Source organism: Saimiri boliviensis, chromosome 1 (genome assembly GCF_048565385.1).
Source record: "Saimiri boliviensis isolate mSaiBol1 chromosome 1, mSaiBol1.pri, whole genome shotgun sequence".
NCBI lineage: Eukaryota > Metazoa > Chordata > Mammalia > Primates > Cebidae > Saimiri > Saimiri boliviensis.
Genome location: NC_133449.1, coordinates 234,151,108 through 234,169,892, shown reverse-complemented (window position 1 = coordinate 234,169,892; position 18,785 = coordinate 234,151,108). Strand labels below are relative to the sequence as shown.

The window sequence follows — 18,785 nt, the reverse complement described above, 5'->3', positions numbered from 1 at the left end:
GTAGATACTACTGTTATCCCTCTTTTATAAGAAAGGAAACTGAGGCAATAAAAAACTGCCCAAGGTTACAGATCTCGAAAGTGCTTTAAATGGAACCTGAACCCAGAAAGTTTTGCTGCAGACTTGCGCTTTTAACCTTTATGCATACCGTCTCTTGGACTATAAAGAAAAATTCTCCGTATTTCCCGCAAGAGTTTTAGCCCTTGACTAAATTTTCTCATTACTATCTTCTCCAAATGTCCTAAAACGGGAACAGAAGTTGACTCAAATTTGGTTTAATCCTGTTTAAGAGATTATTTCCAAGGAGAATGAGCCTGGAGGAAGGCTGGGTGAGGAATCAACATTCCATTTCTGTATTCACAGGCTGGGACTGATCAATGAACTAATGAAGAGGTTAGTCAGTCTTCCAGCCCATAGAATCAATTCAAGGAAGACAAAGCAGGCTCATCCTGAGGGATGCTGCCATCAGTTACTCCTGTCCCATATCCTGTCACTGAAGACTTTATCAATTCATTTGTTCTTGTAGTTATCTGTGACACAATTTAGGCACAGAGAATTACTAATTGTTTTAGAAAACTTTCTGGGTTAAATTTCTCTTCATGTGAAGAATATTCCCGCTTCAGGCCCACCTTAAAAGTTCTTAAACTTTGTATTATTACATATCAGTTTGAAGAATAGGATATGAAGAGCTTATTGATTTAGAAATACCAGGATTTTGCTTCTGTCTAAAGTCTTACTAAGAAGAATCATCATCTAAGAAGATCAATATAAAGACAAACTCACTAAAAAGCATCCTGATCTAGTTGAATGAGCTAACATCCTGCTACTGCAGCTCCTTGATTTCAATGAAGTCACTGATTCTCCCTTGGTGACTCGCTCATTGCCAAGCCCAGAGGATGTTCTGGAGTGAGACCATTAGGTGGGAGGATGACTCAGCCAGATGCGGTTCTTGGACACTCCCACAGCACTCCAGGAGTCATGCAGAGGAGCAGAAAGACAAGTTTCTTGCCTAGATGACCTTAGGTTCTTATTGTGCTAGGGGAAGGATTACAAAGGCAAATAATGATCAGATTGTGAGAGGTAAACACAGCAGCTATGCAAAACACAAGGAGGGGCATGACTGGGTCAGAAATCCCATACAAATTGAGGACAAGCATTCCTCAAATAATAATAAGATATGGTCTCTAAAAGGAAAAGAAAAAGATTTTCCATTCTCTTTTTATAAAAGTAAACACTTTTAGGCTGGGCACAGTGGCTCATGTCTATAATCCCAGCACTTTGGGAGGCCTAGGCAGATCAGCCTGGGTGCAGATCTCCTGAGGTCAGGAGTTCGAGACCAGCCTGGTCAACACGATGAAACTCCGTCTCTACTAAAAATACAGAAAATTAGCTGTGCGTGGTGGTGCATGCCTGTAATCCCAGCTACTCAGGAGGCTGAAGCAGGAGAATCGCTTGAACCTGGGGATGGAGGTTGCAGTGGGCTGAGATCATGCCACTGCACTCCAGCCTGGGCAAAGCGAGACTCAGTCTCAAAAAACAAACAAACAAACAAACAAACAAAAACAGAGAAGTCCATAAATGAAGATAAGACTTACCAGTGACCCATCACCTGGCAGTAACATTTTGTAGACAGTATGTCCTTCCAGAGTGGTTTTAAGAAACACATTTTTTTGGCTTTGCTTTTTAACAGTCTCACTATATAGGCACTGTCTTACCTGTTTCTTTCATTTCACAATATACTATGAACAAGTCCTAACCTAAACTGAGTCTGTAAATTATTACAGAGTAAAGAAATCCTAACAGAGGTAAACATACTTTTCTACAGGAAAAGAACCATTCAAATAATATAATTTGTATTTCTAGGTCTTCTCCACCAATGCTTAATTAATAAACCCACAGTTCCTGAAGAAGCCTAGAAGTGCAATCTCAAAACTGAAAATAATTTTAAAGGCGACTGAGCCCATATTTCTTCTCCTTTAAATGTGCCTAGCCATCATTTAATCCCATCTCATTCCTGGGGTGCGAGAACACATTTCCCCCTTTACCTATGTGTCTTGGTTCATTTCTGCTGCTACAATGAAATATCCTAGACTGAATCATTTAGAAACAATAGGCGTTTATTTCTTAGAGTTGTAGAAGCTGGGAAGTCCAAGATCAAGGAACGGATTTGGTGTCTGGTGAGGGCTGCCCCTGCTTCCAAGATGGTGCCTTGTTGCTGTGTTCTCACATGGCAGAGGGCAGAAGGACAAAAGGGTGGGAGGGGTGAATGAGCTCCCCCAAAACGTTGTTTATAAGGGCACTAGTTTCACGCATTAGGGCTTTACCTTCATGATTTAATCACTGTCTAAAGGACCCACTTCTTAATACTATCACAGTGGTGATTAAATTTCAACAAATGAATTTTGGGGAACACATTCAGACCATAGCAATATGCATCCATCCAACTGCTCCCCGTTAAGGGATTGGACAGAGGAGGGATGCCCAACTGTCCCTACTCAGTCCCCTCATGGTGGCGTTTGGTCCAGCCTGGCTCCACTCCCCACTCACTCCATGGAGCCTGCTTTGGCAAAAAAGTCTTCATGTTGCCAGAGTCAGTGACACGTACCTGTCCCTTCCTAATGATCTCTGCTGAGAGATAGCACTATTTGTATGATCTTATTCACTGTTCTTTTTCTTTTTTTAAGACAGGGTCTCATTCTGTCGCCCAGGCTGGAGTGCAATGGAGCAATCTCGGCTCACTGCAACCTCCACCTCCTAGGCTCAAGCGATTCTCCTGCCTCAGCCTCCCTAGTAGCTGGGATTACAGGCACCCACCACCACTCCCAGATTTTTTTGTATTTTTAGTAGATCAGTATTTCAGCATGTTGGCCAGGCTGGTCTTGAACTCCTGACCTCAGGTGATCTGCCTGCCTCAGCCTCCCAAAGTGCTGGGATTACAGGAGTATACCACCATGCCCGGCCTCTTAGTCACTGTTATTATCTTATACTCTGTTCAACTATCCTATACACCACTCAGGATAGGTACTATCTATGAGCTAGGTACTATTATCATTATCCTTATCTTTCAGATTGAAAAATCAAGTCAGAAGATAAATAACTTACCTTAGTTCATGTAGCTAGTATATTGGAGGAGCAAGGATTTTCAATTATGCTCCAATTTCAGAGCCTAAATTACTAACCACAGTTCAAGACTGACTTTCTGATCTCCTGGCAGTAGTAGAACCCTGTTGGTTCTACATCCAAAATGTATTTCAAGTCCATCCACCTATTTCCACTCCATGGGAACCACTGTAATCGACACTAGCATCAACTTTTGCCTAGATACAAAGTAACCTTACCTGGCTTCCCCTGCTTTCCTCTAATCCATTCTCTGTACTGTAACCAAAATGATTTTTTAAACATACAAGTCAGATCACTGACCCTCCCTCATCCCACTCACTACATCTAAAACCCTTCACTGGGATTTCTAAAAGTTCCTAGAACATCCCAGTCTCTTCCTTGCCTCAGGACCTTTGCACCTCCTGTTCCCATGTCTAGCCTACTTTTCCTGGATCCTGGCATGACCAGCTGCTCCAGGAACAGAACAGTTTTTCCTCAGGTCCTCTCTGATAACTCTTCTTAAACCCCTCTCCTATCACCCTCTTCATTTCCTTCTGAGCACCTGCCACAAGGAATAGTTACTTTATGTGTTTATTACCTGTCTTGAGACAGAAACGTAAGGTCTTCCCCCAGTACTAAAGACATCTATACTTGGTACAGGGTAGTTGCTCAATGAGATAAAGTCAGAAGACCTAAGTTCTAGTCTAGGCTCTGCCACCAAAAAGTCTTCAAGTGACCCTAGCATGTCACTTAATCTTGGACAAGTCTTTCTTTCCCATGTGTTAAATGGGATAAAGGTTTTGCTTTTCTTTTCTTTCTTTTTTTTAGATGGAGTCTCACTCTGTCACCTGGGCTGGAGGGCAGTGGTGCAATCTTGGTTCACTGCAACGTTTGCAGCCTGGGAAGCGATTCTCCTGCCTCAGCCTCCCAAGTAGCTGGGATTATAGGAAGGCACCACCATGCCTGGCTAATTTTTGTAATTTTTAGTAGAGACAGGGTTTCACCATCTTGGCTAGGCTGGTCTTGAACTCCTGGCCTTGTGATCCACTCACCTCGGCCTCCCAAAGTGCCGGGATTACAGACGTAAGCCACCGTACCTGGCAGGGATAACGGCTTTTCTATCCCACAGTGCAATTGTGAAGGTCTTACAATACAATGCATGTGAAAGCCATGGGGAAAAAGACAACTCTGGTATAAAAATGTCAGGTACGAGGACCTCCACAAGAGGAATGGTTTCCTGGGAAAACTTGAGAAAGAGTCAATATGTTATAAGTTGGTTTTATTTTTGTAAAACAGTATATTCATTATTCCCTTCATTCTGACATTCTAATTATTATGGGTTTTTCACTACTTGACAGCATTCTTTTATATCTGGTGTATGTAGACATACACCCGTCTTGAATTTTGAGAGACAGGAAGAAATGAAATGTACTTTATCTTTAGAGTTGTTTTTTTTCCCCCAGTATACTCAATAGTTTGCAAAAGATTAATAACCAAAAAATTTATTTAAAAGACAGCCAAGAGCACATGCAACCAGTTTCATGCAGAGTTATGATTGGCTAACACTATCTGTAAGTCTATGTGTTGCAAAAGCTATAAACGTTTCCTATAAGTTCTTTATAAATGGGCAATTCTCCTCCAGGTATTGCAAAACTACAATGACTTGTTCTTGCATTCCTGTTTGGCAACATCATCCCTAAGGACCATGTAACACATAAAGCAGTACTGAGGATTCTGCAGCAATGTGAATATACAAACACACCCTCGCACTGGTCCTTTGCCATTGTTCTGTCACTGAGATCATACGTCAATGAGCCTGCCTCAGCTCAGTGAAGTGGGATGCCCTCCTGTAAAGGAGCTCTGTTTGAGGTCCCTGTAGAACATATGACAATTGACAGCTTTCTCTCTAGGCCTGCAATTATGAATGTCATCCTCCTCCTTAAATAAAAGATTACTTAACCTGTAAGATTTGGAGAACAGAGACCTAAAGGAAAACACTGAGCATGAAAATAATTCTATCAACCACCTTTATAGATGTTAATTCTTCTAGCTAGAAACTTCACTGGAGCCTCTCACATTTGGGCAGAAATAAGGGACCTGTAAGATCACATGGGAAATGAGAAACTCACATCAGGATGTATATACCCAGGCACCGACTTCTCAAGGTCCTTGGAAATCTGGGCAGTGGCAATGTAACAACAACAACAACAACAACAAAAAGGTGCAGAATTCAGCCATGGTCACACCAAATGGGAAATAGTAGACTTGATGCTGGGCTTTATTTCAGCTGGTTCACAGGGCAAGTATCAAAAGCTGATTGTGTGTGTATCTAGCTGGGCAAAGCTACATGGCTAAAAAGTCTTTAGCAGGAAGTGTAGAGGGCCACACATGATGAAACTGAATGAAAAGTTTTTGTTTTGTAATGGATTTTGACCCTCGCCAGGCAGTAAAACATTAAGATTTTCTCTAAAAAAAATTCTTAAAAATATCACAAGAGGGTGAATTTCAAAAATGCCTATGCCCTCAAATTTCAGTTTTATGAAAACAGCTCACATGAAATGTTTGCTTCTTTTTAGATATAAAGGATTATGAAAAAGGGGTGATCGAATGCATTAGATCTTTACCTCTCAAGCTTTATCACACAAAGAGGTATCATTCCTTCTTGGGATCCCCCTGTCTTCTCTGCCCTTCTAACTTAGCTTGACACAACATAAAGGCAAACTAGATTTTATGTTTCATGTTCTAAGTTAAAAAATATGGTTGAGAATATTTTGGCTTCTTTTTCTATAAAGCAGAAAAATTGAACTGAAAAACATTCTATTTTTGAAAATGTATGTTTATTGCACTAGAAATAAAATAACTTTCTCCACCTAATGTCTACATGGTATGCTTTTTTTCTCCCCCTCAGAAATTTCTGGAATCATTTATTTTGGTATTATATAGCTGATTCCATATTTTTTAACTGGCTAAAATTAATTCCTCAAAGATTTCAAGGCTAGCTGAAGAGGTATGGGTAACTGATTTCTACATGCGCATTTAAAGTAGAATCTCCAATGTCCACAAGTAACCACATCACAGAGGCAGCATAGGGATAAACGGACATGAATCAAGGGTATTGATGCTAGAAATGGCTTGAGGTCACACCACACTCTTCATGAATGGATTAGACACCCTGAATTTAAAATCATCGCCCTTAAAACCCTGAGTTTTAAATTATCAGAAGAGGTCCTTGTTTGCTTTCTCGGTTCTTCCAATATGGTGGGGAGCTCAGCTGGGGACTTCAACATGCTTCTGCACTTCCACTGAAAAACTGGGGACTGGCAGCTCTTGGCATGACTTCATCATTTAGCTAAGATCTGTGTTTCCTGGCTTAAAATGTACATATTGCTTTCAGATCTTGTGTGCATATTAGACACAATAAAATGAAGACTCAGGAATTCAAAATTAGGTTAAAAGGATGGATGAAATAAAAATCTGAAGTGTTTGGGAAAATTCTGCCACAAGAGGAATTTCAAAAGCAGAGATTTCAAACTACCAAAAGTCAAATCTAGAAATTATTCCAGAAGCTCTCCAACTGGCATCTCCTACAAGGATACATTCTAGCAATGGTTTTAATTAAGATAACAGGTCTCTCTCAATATGTATGTTTTATTTCAGGTTAATAAAAGGAAAAAGATTGTTTAGCTTACTAAGTATCTATGCCAAATTATATGTCAACTGTATACAAAACAAAAGTAAAAATCAAATTCTTCAGAATTTCCAATAGATTTGTGATATTGAAACAGTATGGTCTGGTGCCATACTGTTTTATAAACAGAGATCCGTGGGATAAAATCCAGAAACAGAGCCATAGGTAAGGATTTTATACATGGCTCTGGTAGAGAGCCAGTGGCCTTCCAACATCCATCCTCTCTTCTTTACTAAGAGAATCCTTTATTGTTGGTGGTAGAAACACGTCTCTTAAAAAGACTCTTCTCTAACCTCTACTGTAGAGGAGTAAAATATAATATAATGTGAGATTCTGGGAAAGTTTTCCTAAAGGGGACCTTAGGAGATAGAAGTCTTTAGGAGGTAGAAGATATGCCATTTTGTTCTTTCTTTTCTCCATTTTCCACTTTTCTGCCTGGCACTCCAACATGATGGCTAGAGTTGTAGCACCCACCTTGCGACCATGAGGAACAGACCAAGGGAATATCAAAAACCTCAGCTCCGGTATCCTCAAACTGAACTACCACTAGCAAACACCCACTTTGAATTCTTGTTATACGAGAAAAGTAAGCCCTTATATGTTTAAGCAACTTGCACTTTGAAAGATGACCACAGGAAAAGGAAAAGCTTAACAAACATATACATACACACCTCCAAGAGCCAAATTAAATTTAAACCAGATTAAAGTGGCAACTTACACAACAGTACATCCCTATATATAGCCAAGTGCGAAACAATGTATCTTAAATGATGCTGAACTTCTCATCCATCTATCTTTAGAGGCAGATTGGAGGCTTTAGGTAAACATCTGAAGGAAAGCAGAAGCCAAGGAAAGCAGAAACCAAGATTTGCCAAATTAACCCTGATGTTGGCAAGACCTGTGCAGTCTGCTTGCCTTGCCTCAGCTAAGCACTCTGCAGCTCATGGCAAAGCTCCTCTGTGTATGGTTTCTAGTCATAGGCAGGGGACAGGCCACATAATCCCTGAAGGTCGCCTTGCAGGCGGGCTGTCTTCTTGAGAGCTTGTTATATAACAGGGGACTTTGGAACCAGCTTTTCAACAAATAGATATCAGCACCATGTAGCTATCAACTCAACAAATACCATGTTGAATAGTTCTGAGCTACCCCCTGAACATACCCCTTTTCCCTCCCTTGCCGCCTGACCCCATTCCTCTTCTTTCTGCCCCACACCGGACCCCCTCCATGTGACCTTCCTGCTTTACTTCTGTGTACATCATACAGGTTTGGAATTTAAAGCCAATGGTTCTGAACTTAAGTCCTGAGTCTGCCGCTAATAAGAGGTCATTAATCTAGTAGCCTTCCGCCTCCTCATCTGTGAAAGAGAAACAAGAGCACTGACTCACATGGTTACTGTGATGACTAAATGAGCTAATTGCACTGGGCACATTCTGGCAGGAAAACCAGCCTGGCACGGGGCTGGATGATGGTTAGGGATCAAAAGCATTTGAACCAGCTCAGCATCACTGACCAGTGGCCGCTCTGTAAACAAGGACTGGGCTTCAGCTTCAGCATGCTACGTGCACTCCTGCACCCGGACACCATCTCCCAAGGCAACAGCCACGGATTCCTGCTGGGCGGAGTGGTGCAGAAACCACATCATAGGTTTCCATGCTTCTCATGGTCAAGGAAGAATGAGACAAGGGCCCATTTGTCCTATTTTTACAATTTTTCTGCAGGTTTGACATTTTTCAAAATAAAAAATTGATTTTTTCAAAAAAGAGAATCCTAGAGATAATGGAGAGAGGACAGGATGAAAATGTTTTAAGTTTCTGCCTCATATTAGGATTCAGGCAACAAGTTTTTAGTAGCACAGTTTTGAATATGTTTTTAAGTCTAGTGTTATTGCTATCTTATTGCTATAACCTGTACTTTCCAAGTATTACCTGGTTCACTTCTTTGTTATAAGAATAACTTTGTTTCTTATTTATGAATTAGTAGACAAACATATTCATTTTTTCTATTACAATGGTGAAATATACATTGTACCACTTTCATCAGTTTTAAGTGTACAGTTCAGTGGCATTAAGTACATTCACGTTGTTGTGCAACCAACTCCACCACTTGTCCACAGAACACATTCATCTTCCCCAACTGAAACTCTATACCCATTAAACCCTAAGCCCACAATCTCCCCTGCTTCTAGGCCCTGGCAAATGGCATTCTACTTTCCGTCTCTACAAATGTGATTACTCTAGAAATCTGTATAACAGGAATCATACAACGTTTGTCCAATATTTAACTGACTATTTTACTTAACATGTCTTTGAGGTTAATCCATGTTGTAGTGTGTGTCAAAATTTCTTTCCTTTTTAAGACTAAATCATATTCCATTGTATGTACACATCAGATTTTGGTCATCCATTCATCTCTCAATGGATACTTGTTCTGCTTCCACCCTTTTAGCGACTGCAAATGCTGCTGCTAGGAACATGGATGTACAAATACCTGTTTGAGTTCCTGCCTTCACTCTTTTGAGTATATCCTTATATAAACCTTATATTCTTAGATATCCAATTTCTACCCTCCTTCAACTGGTTGCCCATCCACACCACGAGCATTTACTGTGTGCCTACCACGTGCTAGGGAGGCATGGTGTTAGATTCTGGAGAGATACAACTAGAAACTCTACTGTCTGGAGGAATGCGGAGAGAACTGAACAGTGAGGTCCCAGGTGCCTGACAACACAATCCAAGAAATGCCGGTTATTTTGTCACATTTGAATTTCTTTTCTATAGGGCAATTTTCCAGAAAAGACAAGTCACTAGCTAGCATTTGGAAATGTGTGTGTGTGTGTGTGTGTGTGTGTGTGTTTTATTCACGGATTTTCTTACCATGATGTTGAATTAATGTTCAATTCAATGAACGATGTTCAATTCAATGGTCAACATCTGTTGAAATGGTGTTCGTCCTTTCTGAGGATCTGTTCTCCAGTTCTGCATCTCCTCTTTCAGCTCCACAATCATTCTGTTAATGTTTTTTCACATTGTGGTTTTGCAACCAAGTTTGTGTCTACCTTGTGTATCATTCCATTTCTTTCCCCTGACACATCTGCCATATGTCTCTCTGAACTTATCAGCCTCAGAGGAGGGCAAGAGGGTTGCTGGAAAGGCTGAGGGAAGAAGGAACCTGGTAGAAGGTGATGGCTGGGCAGAGTGAGCTCCTCCTTGTGCCACTGAGGTGGAACGTGGGGGTGTAGAGAAAGGACACAGCAGAAATACGGCAAATATGCTGCAGTGACAGAGAGCAGGAGAAGGAGCCTTGGCAAGCAGAGGAACTCTGCTAGGTGGTGTTCTTTCTGGTCCTGGGCAGAACTGTCCACCCTCTGCTGCAGTCCGAATGAGCTGCTCTCTTGTGAACTGTCCCGATCTTGTAGCTGACCATGAGAAATGCCAGGGCTTGCAGAACCTTTGGAAACGGTCTAACCTACCCAAGAGCAGACAGGCTAACTGGACAAGCCTGGGCACAGCCAAGAAGCAATTCTCCAAAGAGTCATGCTTGTCAGTTCTCCCTTAACTATATTAGAAAAAGCCCAGAAAACCAACAAGAGAAGATGGGGTTGCACAGGGGAGGGAAATGCAAAGCAACAAAAGAGCTGGAAGCACAGAAGATTCTTGGTGAAGGAGTTAAGAATATGTCACTCCAAAATATGCTGCTCTGATATTGACTTCTGAGTTAAGGCCACTTGAAAAATAGGTACAAGACCATTCTGCCTTTTTTGCTGTTTCAGCAGGAGATGAAATCCTTATGTGAAATGAGAAAGTTAACAGACAGTCTAATTAACAGTCTTATCAAAGAAAGTTATGGCCAAGGAAAATTTGTACAAATTTCATTACACTAACCCTTATCATCCTAGCCACTTCTCCCAGTTAACTACCCTAGCCCAGGCTTCTTTTTGGCCTTGCTACAGTTTCATAATTGACTACACTTTGTCCAGTCCACTATATAAGTGTTCAATTCTCACTGCATCTGTGGGGCTTCATTTCCTTATGAGGGCTCCCCTGTCACATAAAAGTTACATTAAATAAATGTGTGTGCTTTTCTCCTGTTGATATTTCTTATGTCAATTTAACGTGTAGGCCCAGCTAAAAAAACTGTAAGAAAGCAGAGATAAATTTTTGCCTTCCCTACAATATTTACTTGAGACTACAGAGAATTTTATTATCACCAGGTGATAATAAGTTCAATTTTTTATATTAATTATTTATTTGCTTACCATGGCAAGGGAGCACATGGCATCAAAAGAGGTGTGGAAGCATCTTGGAGCATCTTGGGAAAGGAGATCAGGCTGGATTTTACTGAGATGTTGAGGTTTCGTTTAAGGCTGGAATTTCACTGTGGGTAGGGTTGCAGTGAGGCTTGACTAGGATTGGATAAGAATCATGATCTAACAGTTTAGAATTCCAGGTACTTTTTCATGCTCTAGAAACCATGGCTAAAAGCATTCCTGCCACAACGTTGTTCTGCCTTTTAAAACAGTTTTTTTTTTTTTTTTTTTTGAGACGGAGTTTGCTCTTGTTCTTGTTGCCCAGGCTGAAATGCAGTGGCATGATCTCAGCTCACTGAAACCTCCACCTCCTGGGTTCAAGCGATTCTTCTGCCTCAGTCTCCTGAGTGGCTAGGATTACAGGCATGAGCCACCATGCCCAGCTAATTTTGTATTTTTAATAGAGATGGGGTTCCTCCATTTTGGTCAGGCTGGTCTTGAACTCCTGACCTCAGGTGATCCGCCTGCCCTGGCCTCCCAAAGTGCTGGGATTATAGCTGTGAGCTACTGTGCCCGGCAACAATGTTTTGCAATTATATTACCTAACTGCACTTTAAGAATCATGTATGGGCAATATATATTTTTTTTAATTAAATAAGCTGAATCTCTTGGTTAAATCTAGACTTCAGCACAAAACTCTTAGGTTTTAGAACTTGGGGGAGAAGGTAAAACAGAGAGAAATTACAAGGCACAATTTTTGCTTCCTATTATTTGGAAACTTCCGAATCCCTCTTAATCTTACTGTCAATAAACTGAAACTTACCTTTGTGTCACCTCCAAAGAAAACCCCAGGCTGATGGTAGAAACAGCATAGGGAAAGGAACATCACCATCAGTTACTGAGGAGGTGCTATAAATGGGTGTGTTAGGACAGAGACTGTGGATGCAGTTCTAGAACACAGGCCCTATAAAGAGAAACCATGCATGGGAGGACTTCAGAACAACAGTAATTTACATGCAAACAATGACTGGACTGATGACAACTGTTCCTGATGTTAGTCCAGAGGGATTGCAAACGAAGCCAAGGTTTTGAGCCTGTTTAACTGTGAAGAAGGCCTCTAACAAAGATGCTCATGTTTTTCCTGACTCCTCAACCAGGATGTCAGCACCCAAACTGGCAAAGGGCACAAAGGTGAGGCTCAGCTTATACGGAAGATAACAGAAATAGGACCCAAGAAGATTACTTAGATCTAGTAAGATGAATTTTAACAGAGAGAAGTACAAAACTAACACGTGCCCAATATTAACTGTATTTATTAATGGAGAAACGTGGTTCACAGAGAATTGCGGTTTGTGGAGAAACGAGGTTTGACAGGAGCATCTGTAGAGGACAGTTCAGCATTGTGGCTGACTGTATGTTTGGCATGAGTCACAGTTTGGTACAAGACTGCCAAAAGAAAACAAAATGCAGCAAAACAAAAGCAAAACCATCATTGTCCTGGACAGCATGAGAAACACAAAGCTGCAGAACGCAAAAGCCGAATGCAGAACATGGATGGATCCCTGTTTCTATGAATAGGACCACCCAAACAGGAAAGCGTTTCCACAGTTTAGACCTTGGGACTGAGGAAGGGACCACCCCAGTCTGCTGTATCCTGAGCAGACACCCTGAGAATTGAGTTACACCCCTCTGCTGGGATAGTAACTGATGGAAGTTAAGCAGCCTAGAGAGAAGCCAGTGACACAAGATGGACATGGAAACGTTAAGGCTGAAGAAGTAATGACTCAGAAGAGGAGTGAAAGCTGGCTCTAATTATTTCAAGAATGTATTAAAACACAAATTGCTCGGTCCCACAAGTTCCCAGGTGATGCTGATATAGCTGGTCCTGAGGCCACACTTTGGGAACCGCTGCACTAAGTAACGAAATTGTAATTGGTTTTCTTTCTTTCTTTTTTTTTTTTTTTTTAGATGGAGACTCACTCTGTTGCCCAGGCTGGAGTTCAGTGGCATGCTCTTGGCTCGCTGCAACTTCCGCCTCCTGGGTTCAGGCAATTCTGCCTCAGCCTCCTGAGTAGCTGGGATTACAGGCACGCATCACCATATCCAGCTAATTTTTGTATTTTTAGTAGAGTCGGCGTTTCACCGTGTTGGTCAGGCTGGTCTCAAAACTCCTGACCTCATAATCCACTCCATCTTGGCCTCCCAAAATGCTGGGATTGCAGGCATGAACAACCATGCCTGGCCAGTTTGTTTTTTTTCAACTGTACTAAGTAAGATTCCACTAAGACCTGATGGCCTGTTTCTCAGTAAATCCACACTGGGAGGAATTTACTGGTTTTGAAGCCTCACACATTTGTAATTAAGATTATGTTCTTTCTAAAATTTCATATCGCTTAGCAGAAATTCAATCTTTCCTTTCTGACCCTTCATGTTTCTTAATAGTTCAGCTTCATGAAGCAGACTTCTGTTTGCACTTCATTTTCTGGCATCTTATACAGCAGACATTTTTCCTCTGGTCTTCTACCACTTTGCCTGTATTTTTCTGTTATGTTCAGCAGATCAAGCTTCATAACATATTAAGTTGTGAGCTACCTTTATCAAATTATATCTGGCGCCCCACATCTAAAATAGTAAACACTGATCTAATCCTGTCCCCAAATGCCCACACTGAGCCCATCATCCCCAGAGATCTATTAGGATGGAAACAGCTGCATTCAATTCCTGATTAATTTTCTTTTCTCTTATATACTTAAAACTTCAGCCTTTAGATCCCACTAGGAAAATTACCAGCATATGGGAATGCATATAAATGACATGCAAAGCAATGCAAATTAATACAAAACATACATCTCTAAATTGCTTGAGAAAAGTCTCTAAGCCTCAACGTTGATGTTATTTGCTTTGCTTCACTACACTGGCAAGCAGCGGCTGGATCCTTTTATTACAGTTAATTTTATACAGCATTGAGCACCTGCCACTTGTTGACACATTAAGTATCCTGGCCTTAACTTTACCACTCTTTGGCTGTACAACCTTGAACAGGTTCTCAACATTCTCCAGGTTCCAGATTCTTCAACCAGAAATGATAGAAATGGCATCATGATAATAAAACCACCAGCACTAAGGTTTATTGAGCACTTACTATGTGCCCAGCATAAGGCACACACTGTGCATGCATAATGCACACAGGCAGTCCTTACAACAGCCCACAAGGAGGTGCTATAGAGCACGTACCCCTAAGGTTCGGTGCCATTTCAGAGACCAGGAAACCGACAGTAAGGTCAGGAAGCTTGTATCAGGTCCTAAGCTAGAGAGTGACAGAGCCAGACCCAGAAGCTGAGCAGTCTCACTGCAGAGGCCTTGCTCTTAGCTATGCTGCCGGCTCTGTTGCGTGATCATACATTTTTCTCCTAAGCATTACATTTGTATGATCTGTGAAGTAAATCACTCAGTCATAATGTGCTTTAAAACACTGTTTCTGTAAGATGTTGACAGTTTACATGATATGAACTTGATATCAAAATAACATCACAATCCAAGGGGGTAGGATCAGACATCCTGTGTGCTCAGCTTCTCCTTCCAACTCACTCCATCGCAATCACACATGACTGAGTCTCCCTCTCCTTCCAACTCACTCCATCACATTCACACATGACTAAGTCTCCCGCATCTTAAATTACCTAGCCCTCTGTCCCACCTCTCACTCTGGGAGCAGCTTCCAGTCCTCAGCCACCACCCCCTCGTCCCAGGATTCCGACTTCTAGTACAGATGGCCATCTTTGGAGAGTCAGCCAGCAAACGTGCTATGCGGCCACTCAGGAGCCTCGAAAGCTGCCCAGACTCAATAAAACCAAACTTGTCTTTCCTCCTCCAATGTTCCCGTTTCTGTAAATAGCAGCACTCAAGCTTAGCGGGAGTCACGCTGCACTCTCACACCCTACACAAAACTCATCTGCACTCTCACACCCTACACACAACTCAGCCCCAAGTCACTCCAGAGCCGGCCTTGAATCCACCCACTGTGTCATCCCTACCGCCACTACCTCAGCCTCAACCGCCTGGCCTCCTGCACCCTCTGACCCAGCCCTGTCTACTGAGGGGCTCCTCAAGTCCATTCTGCACGTGACAGCTGGAGTTTTGTGTTTTTAATCCACATCTCATCTGCATACTAGCAGGTGTGAAACTGCCCGCTCTCTACAATGCCCCTTAGCACCACCTGGCCCTGGTACCTGCTGGCCTCTCCGGGTGCCATTCTCCATCCTCCTCTCAGGTCATACTGAACCTGTCTTTCTTCCAACTTTCAGGCTCTCCTCTCCTCTGGTCTCAGCATACACCATTCCCTGGGGTGGGAATACTCCCCATTCTCCCCCCTCCCCTCCCTCATGGCTGCTTAGTTTACACAGCTCCTACTCATCCTGGAGCCCATCTTCAATCTCCTCAGCAAGGCCTCCTGCCTCAGCACAGATGCAGTGAGCTGCAGCACCTCTGAGCCTCACAGCAGCCAGTAATCCACACAGGTGGACTGATGAATTCACTTTTCAGCCTTGCTTTGCTCATTTTTACTGTCTCACTGCATTCTCCCTGCCTTGTAGCCTAAGAAGGAAAGACTCTGAAGCTGACTCCGTTTTCTCTCTCCTATGTGGTGCTCTGATAAGCCCCAGGTCACCAGGTCGCGCTCCCAGCACCCGTGGCTCTAGGGTGACACAGAAACAGCACGGTCAGGTACAGAATCCCCTACCTGACCTCTCTCCCCCTCCCTTCCTAGAAAACCACAGGTCATTCAAAGTCAGTTTGGGAAGCACCTGTATTTATGGCCTGCTTATCTTGAAGGCACTTGGCTAGGTGCCATAAAGTGCCAACTCTGACCGATTGCCCGATTATGCCATTCACCCCTACCTAACTCTGTGCAGGAGACACGACATTTAGCAAATAAGTGTAAACTTTTTTCCTCCAAAGAAAAGAGTATAAACCTTCTTATCCCACCACCCCATAGCAGGTAACTCCTTTCAGTCCCCACAGAAGCAATTCAGTGGGCACACAATTCTTTGGCTACTGTTTCTATCCTGATGCCAGTAAGAGACAATCAACATCTTAATCGGTCATTTCTCACACAAATTTGGATTCTTAGAAATTGCAACATAGGAAATGTCTCTATAATGATTCCCTTTTAAAGATTTTACCTCCTGAAGACACTATCAACAAAAGCTGTCAAAATGAACTTAGTTTCTAGAATATCTTAGGCTGACTGATGCTTGAATAGGGACATGTTTTATGCATGCAAGATCAAAAAAGGTCACTTCAGTCTACTCACATGAGACAATTAAATGCATTATATTATCCCCAAATATGTTAATTTCCTGGTTTGTTGTTCTACCATTTTTAAAGACCAAAAAAAAAAAGTGCCCCAGGGCCAATATCGCGTCTCCGCCTGCCCAGCAAGGGGATAATACACTTTTTCCCCAGGCTACATAACTTGGAAACCTCCCGGCCCGGGAAAGCTGAGTCCTTAAATTTACAAAACACCCACTCCCCCGTTTGCCTAGCACCGTTTCCTACGTGAAGGCTGCAAATGGACTCGAGCGTCCCGTTTCTCGGCTCGGATCCCAGAGGCGACACCACCTCGCAGAGGGACGATCCCGGCCCGCTCTGCGGCACGAAAATCTGACCTTAAAAAGCGCAGAAGCTGGTCACTGGGAAGGGCGCGGCCTGGAAGGCGCGGCCCGCAGCTTCCGCCGCCAAAGAACATCTCGGAGCCCCCTCCAGCCCCAGTTGCCCTAGCGCAAAAGCCCCGGGAGCAGTCCCTTCACGCGCCCCGCGTCCCTGTCCGGAAGCTCGGGGCTCGGGCAGCATCGCTCGTCCCGGGTGGTCCAGGGCTGAGGAGAAGCGGTGGGCGGCTCGGAAAGGCGAGGTCGGGAAGCTGGGCTCAGCAGCTCCTCGGGCCCCCGGCGCCCCGCACAAGCGCGGGCCAGGCGGGGCGGCGCTGGGTCGCGAAGGACCAGGACTGCGGGATGCCCCTGCTCCCGGAAAAGGCGCGCCTAGGAGCCGCGTTCTCGGCACTCGGGGAGAGTCCCGGGAAAGCTCCGCGCCGGCGCGCCCGCGACTCCAGCTTGGCGGCTCCGCTCCGCCCGCCAGCCCAGGAAGCCGGCGCCGTGGCCCGCGCCAGTTATCCAGGGCCGCCCTTTCCCAGCGCTGGCTTCGGGGAACTTCTCCGCGTGACCCCAGGCGGCGGCTGCCGCGGGAAGCCCCGAAGTTGCGGCGTCCACTAGGCGCGCGCCGGGGTCACCCACTCGGCCCGCGACCCTGTGTCCGCCCGCCGCGCGCCCTGATCGGCCCCCAAGACTCCCGCAGGCGCGGAGAGAGGCCGGGGTTCAGCCGGGGTCCCCGCGCGGCTCCGGAAGGGCGCCCCCGCCTGCCGCCCGCAGAGGGACGCGGCGCTGAAGTTTTTCCCGGCGGGAAAACGAAAGTCGTGAGGAGCTGAGGGTCGGGGAGTCCCAGCCACCCCGCGGCGAAGACGGGGCTGAGACCGGGCTAACAGCTCCAGCCCCGTGGCTAACTCGACTTACGAGAGGGAGCGGGGCAGCCCCGAACGCGGGGTCCGCGCGGCTGCGGAGGCCGCCCCGGCGGGGTCCGCGGGCTGCGCTCTGGGTTCCCAGGCTCTCCGCAGCGGCTCGCTCTCGCCCCCTCCTCCGTCGCCCCTACTGGGGAGCCGCTCTCGCCCAGCCCGGGATGGGAGAGCGCCGAGCGGCCCCCGTGACGCGCGGCGAAAGGAGGAGTGCCGCCGCCGCGCTCCCGCAGAGGGAGCTCCCCGCCCTGCGCTCCTGGTCCCAGCGCCGCGCTCCGGACAAAGTTCCCAGGCGCGCGCGGTGCTCTCGGCTCTCCGCCGCTGCCCCGAGCGCCATCCAGCTTCACTTCCCTCCCACATTAGACAAGAACTCTGAGGTCAGGAGAGCCAAGTGACTTGCCCAAAGTCGTTCAGAAGGCAGTGACACAGCAAACTCACATCCGCGGCTCCTTATTTCCCCCCGAACGCCGGGCTCTGCGGAGACTCAGGCCCTGCGGGAATCGCCCAACCAGGCAGAAGGCAGCTTGCTCTCATAGGTAAGATGAGGAGTGTCCCACGCAGCCCGGAGAAATATCAGCAGCGTGGGAAGGTGGAGCTTTTTGCTCAATAACTATAGAGTACAAAGTTGTTTTTCAGTCAGCTCCCACATGCCAAATCGGCTTCCTCTTTATCCTCAAGTGAGGGAGAGCGTGGCGGCTGTGTGGACGCCATTTGGGATCACCAAATAAGTGCAGGAGAGAAAGCACACAGCTATTAAACCAATTGGCGGACACGGAGGACTCGGCCTTCGGAGCAGGTTCCTGGGAATATTCGAACTTTGTAAAGCGGGTGCGCCTCGCTGTGCTTGCTATTCATGCGCTTCCAGGAGTCTCCCACGAAGCTCCACGACCTTTCGGGGCCGGGGGCTCCCAGGGCTTGGCCTTTCAGGGCAGCGAGTAACACCAGACAAGTTAATCCCAGTCGGTTCGTTCCTGACTCGAGTCCTTGCGTCAATCAGTGTTGACTGAGGGCCCCGCAATGTGCATGGCTGTTGGGTGGGGAGCTGGGTAGGACCCGGTGGGACCTAGGACCTAGGACCTAGGACCTGGTGAATCTCAAAGAGAGAGCGTCACGTGAGACCCCATATACTTTACTCCCAGAACCTGGAGTCGGCCCCAAACAGCATACTTTGAGTCTACCCTAGCCCCCAC

At 45.0% G+C, this 18,785-nt stretch overlaps 1 protein-coding gene across 4 annotated transcripts in view; it reads right to left on the bottom strand.

The window, feature by feature from the left end:
- Positions 1–18,561, bottom strand: part of GCNT4 (glucosaminyl (N-acetyl) transferase 4) — a 29,567-nt gene extending 11,006 nt beyond the window's left edge. Inside the window, exon 1 of one of the 4 annotated variants that reach the window (XM_039469237.2) lies at positions 18,034–18,561. Coding sequence is in view for 2 of the 4 variants with exons in the window: in XM_010341125.3 (XP_010339427.2) it covers positions 17,597–17,955 (359 nt within the window). In the remaining 2 variants the exon portion in view is untranslated. The other 3 variants (XM_010341125.3, XM_074384710.1, XM_074384718.1) reach the window with 3 other exon arrangements.
- Between the last annotated feature and the right edge of the window lie 224 nt (positions 18,562–18,785).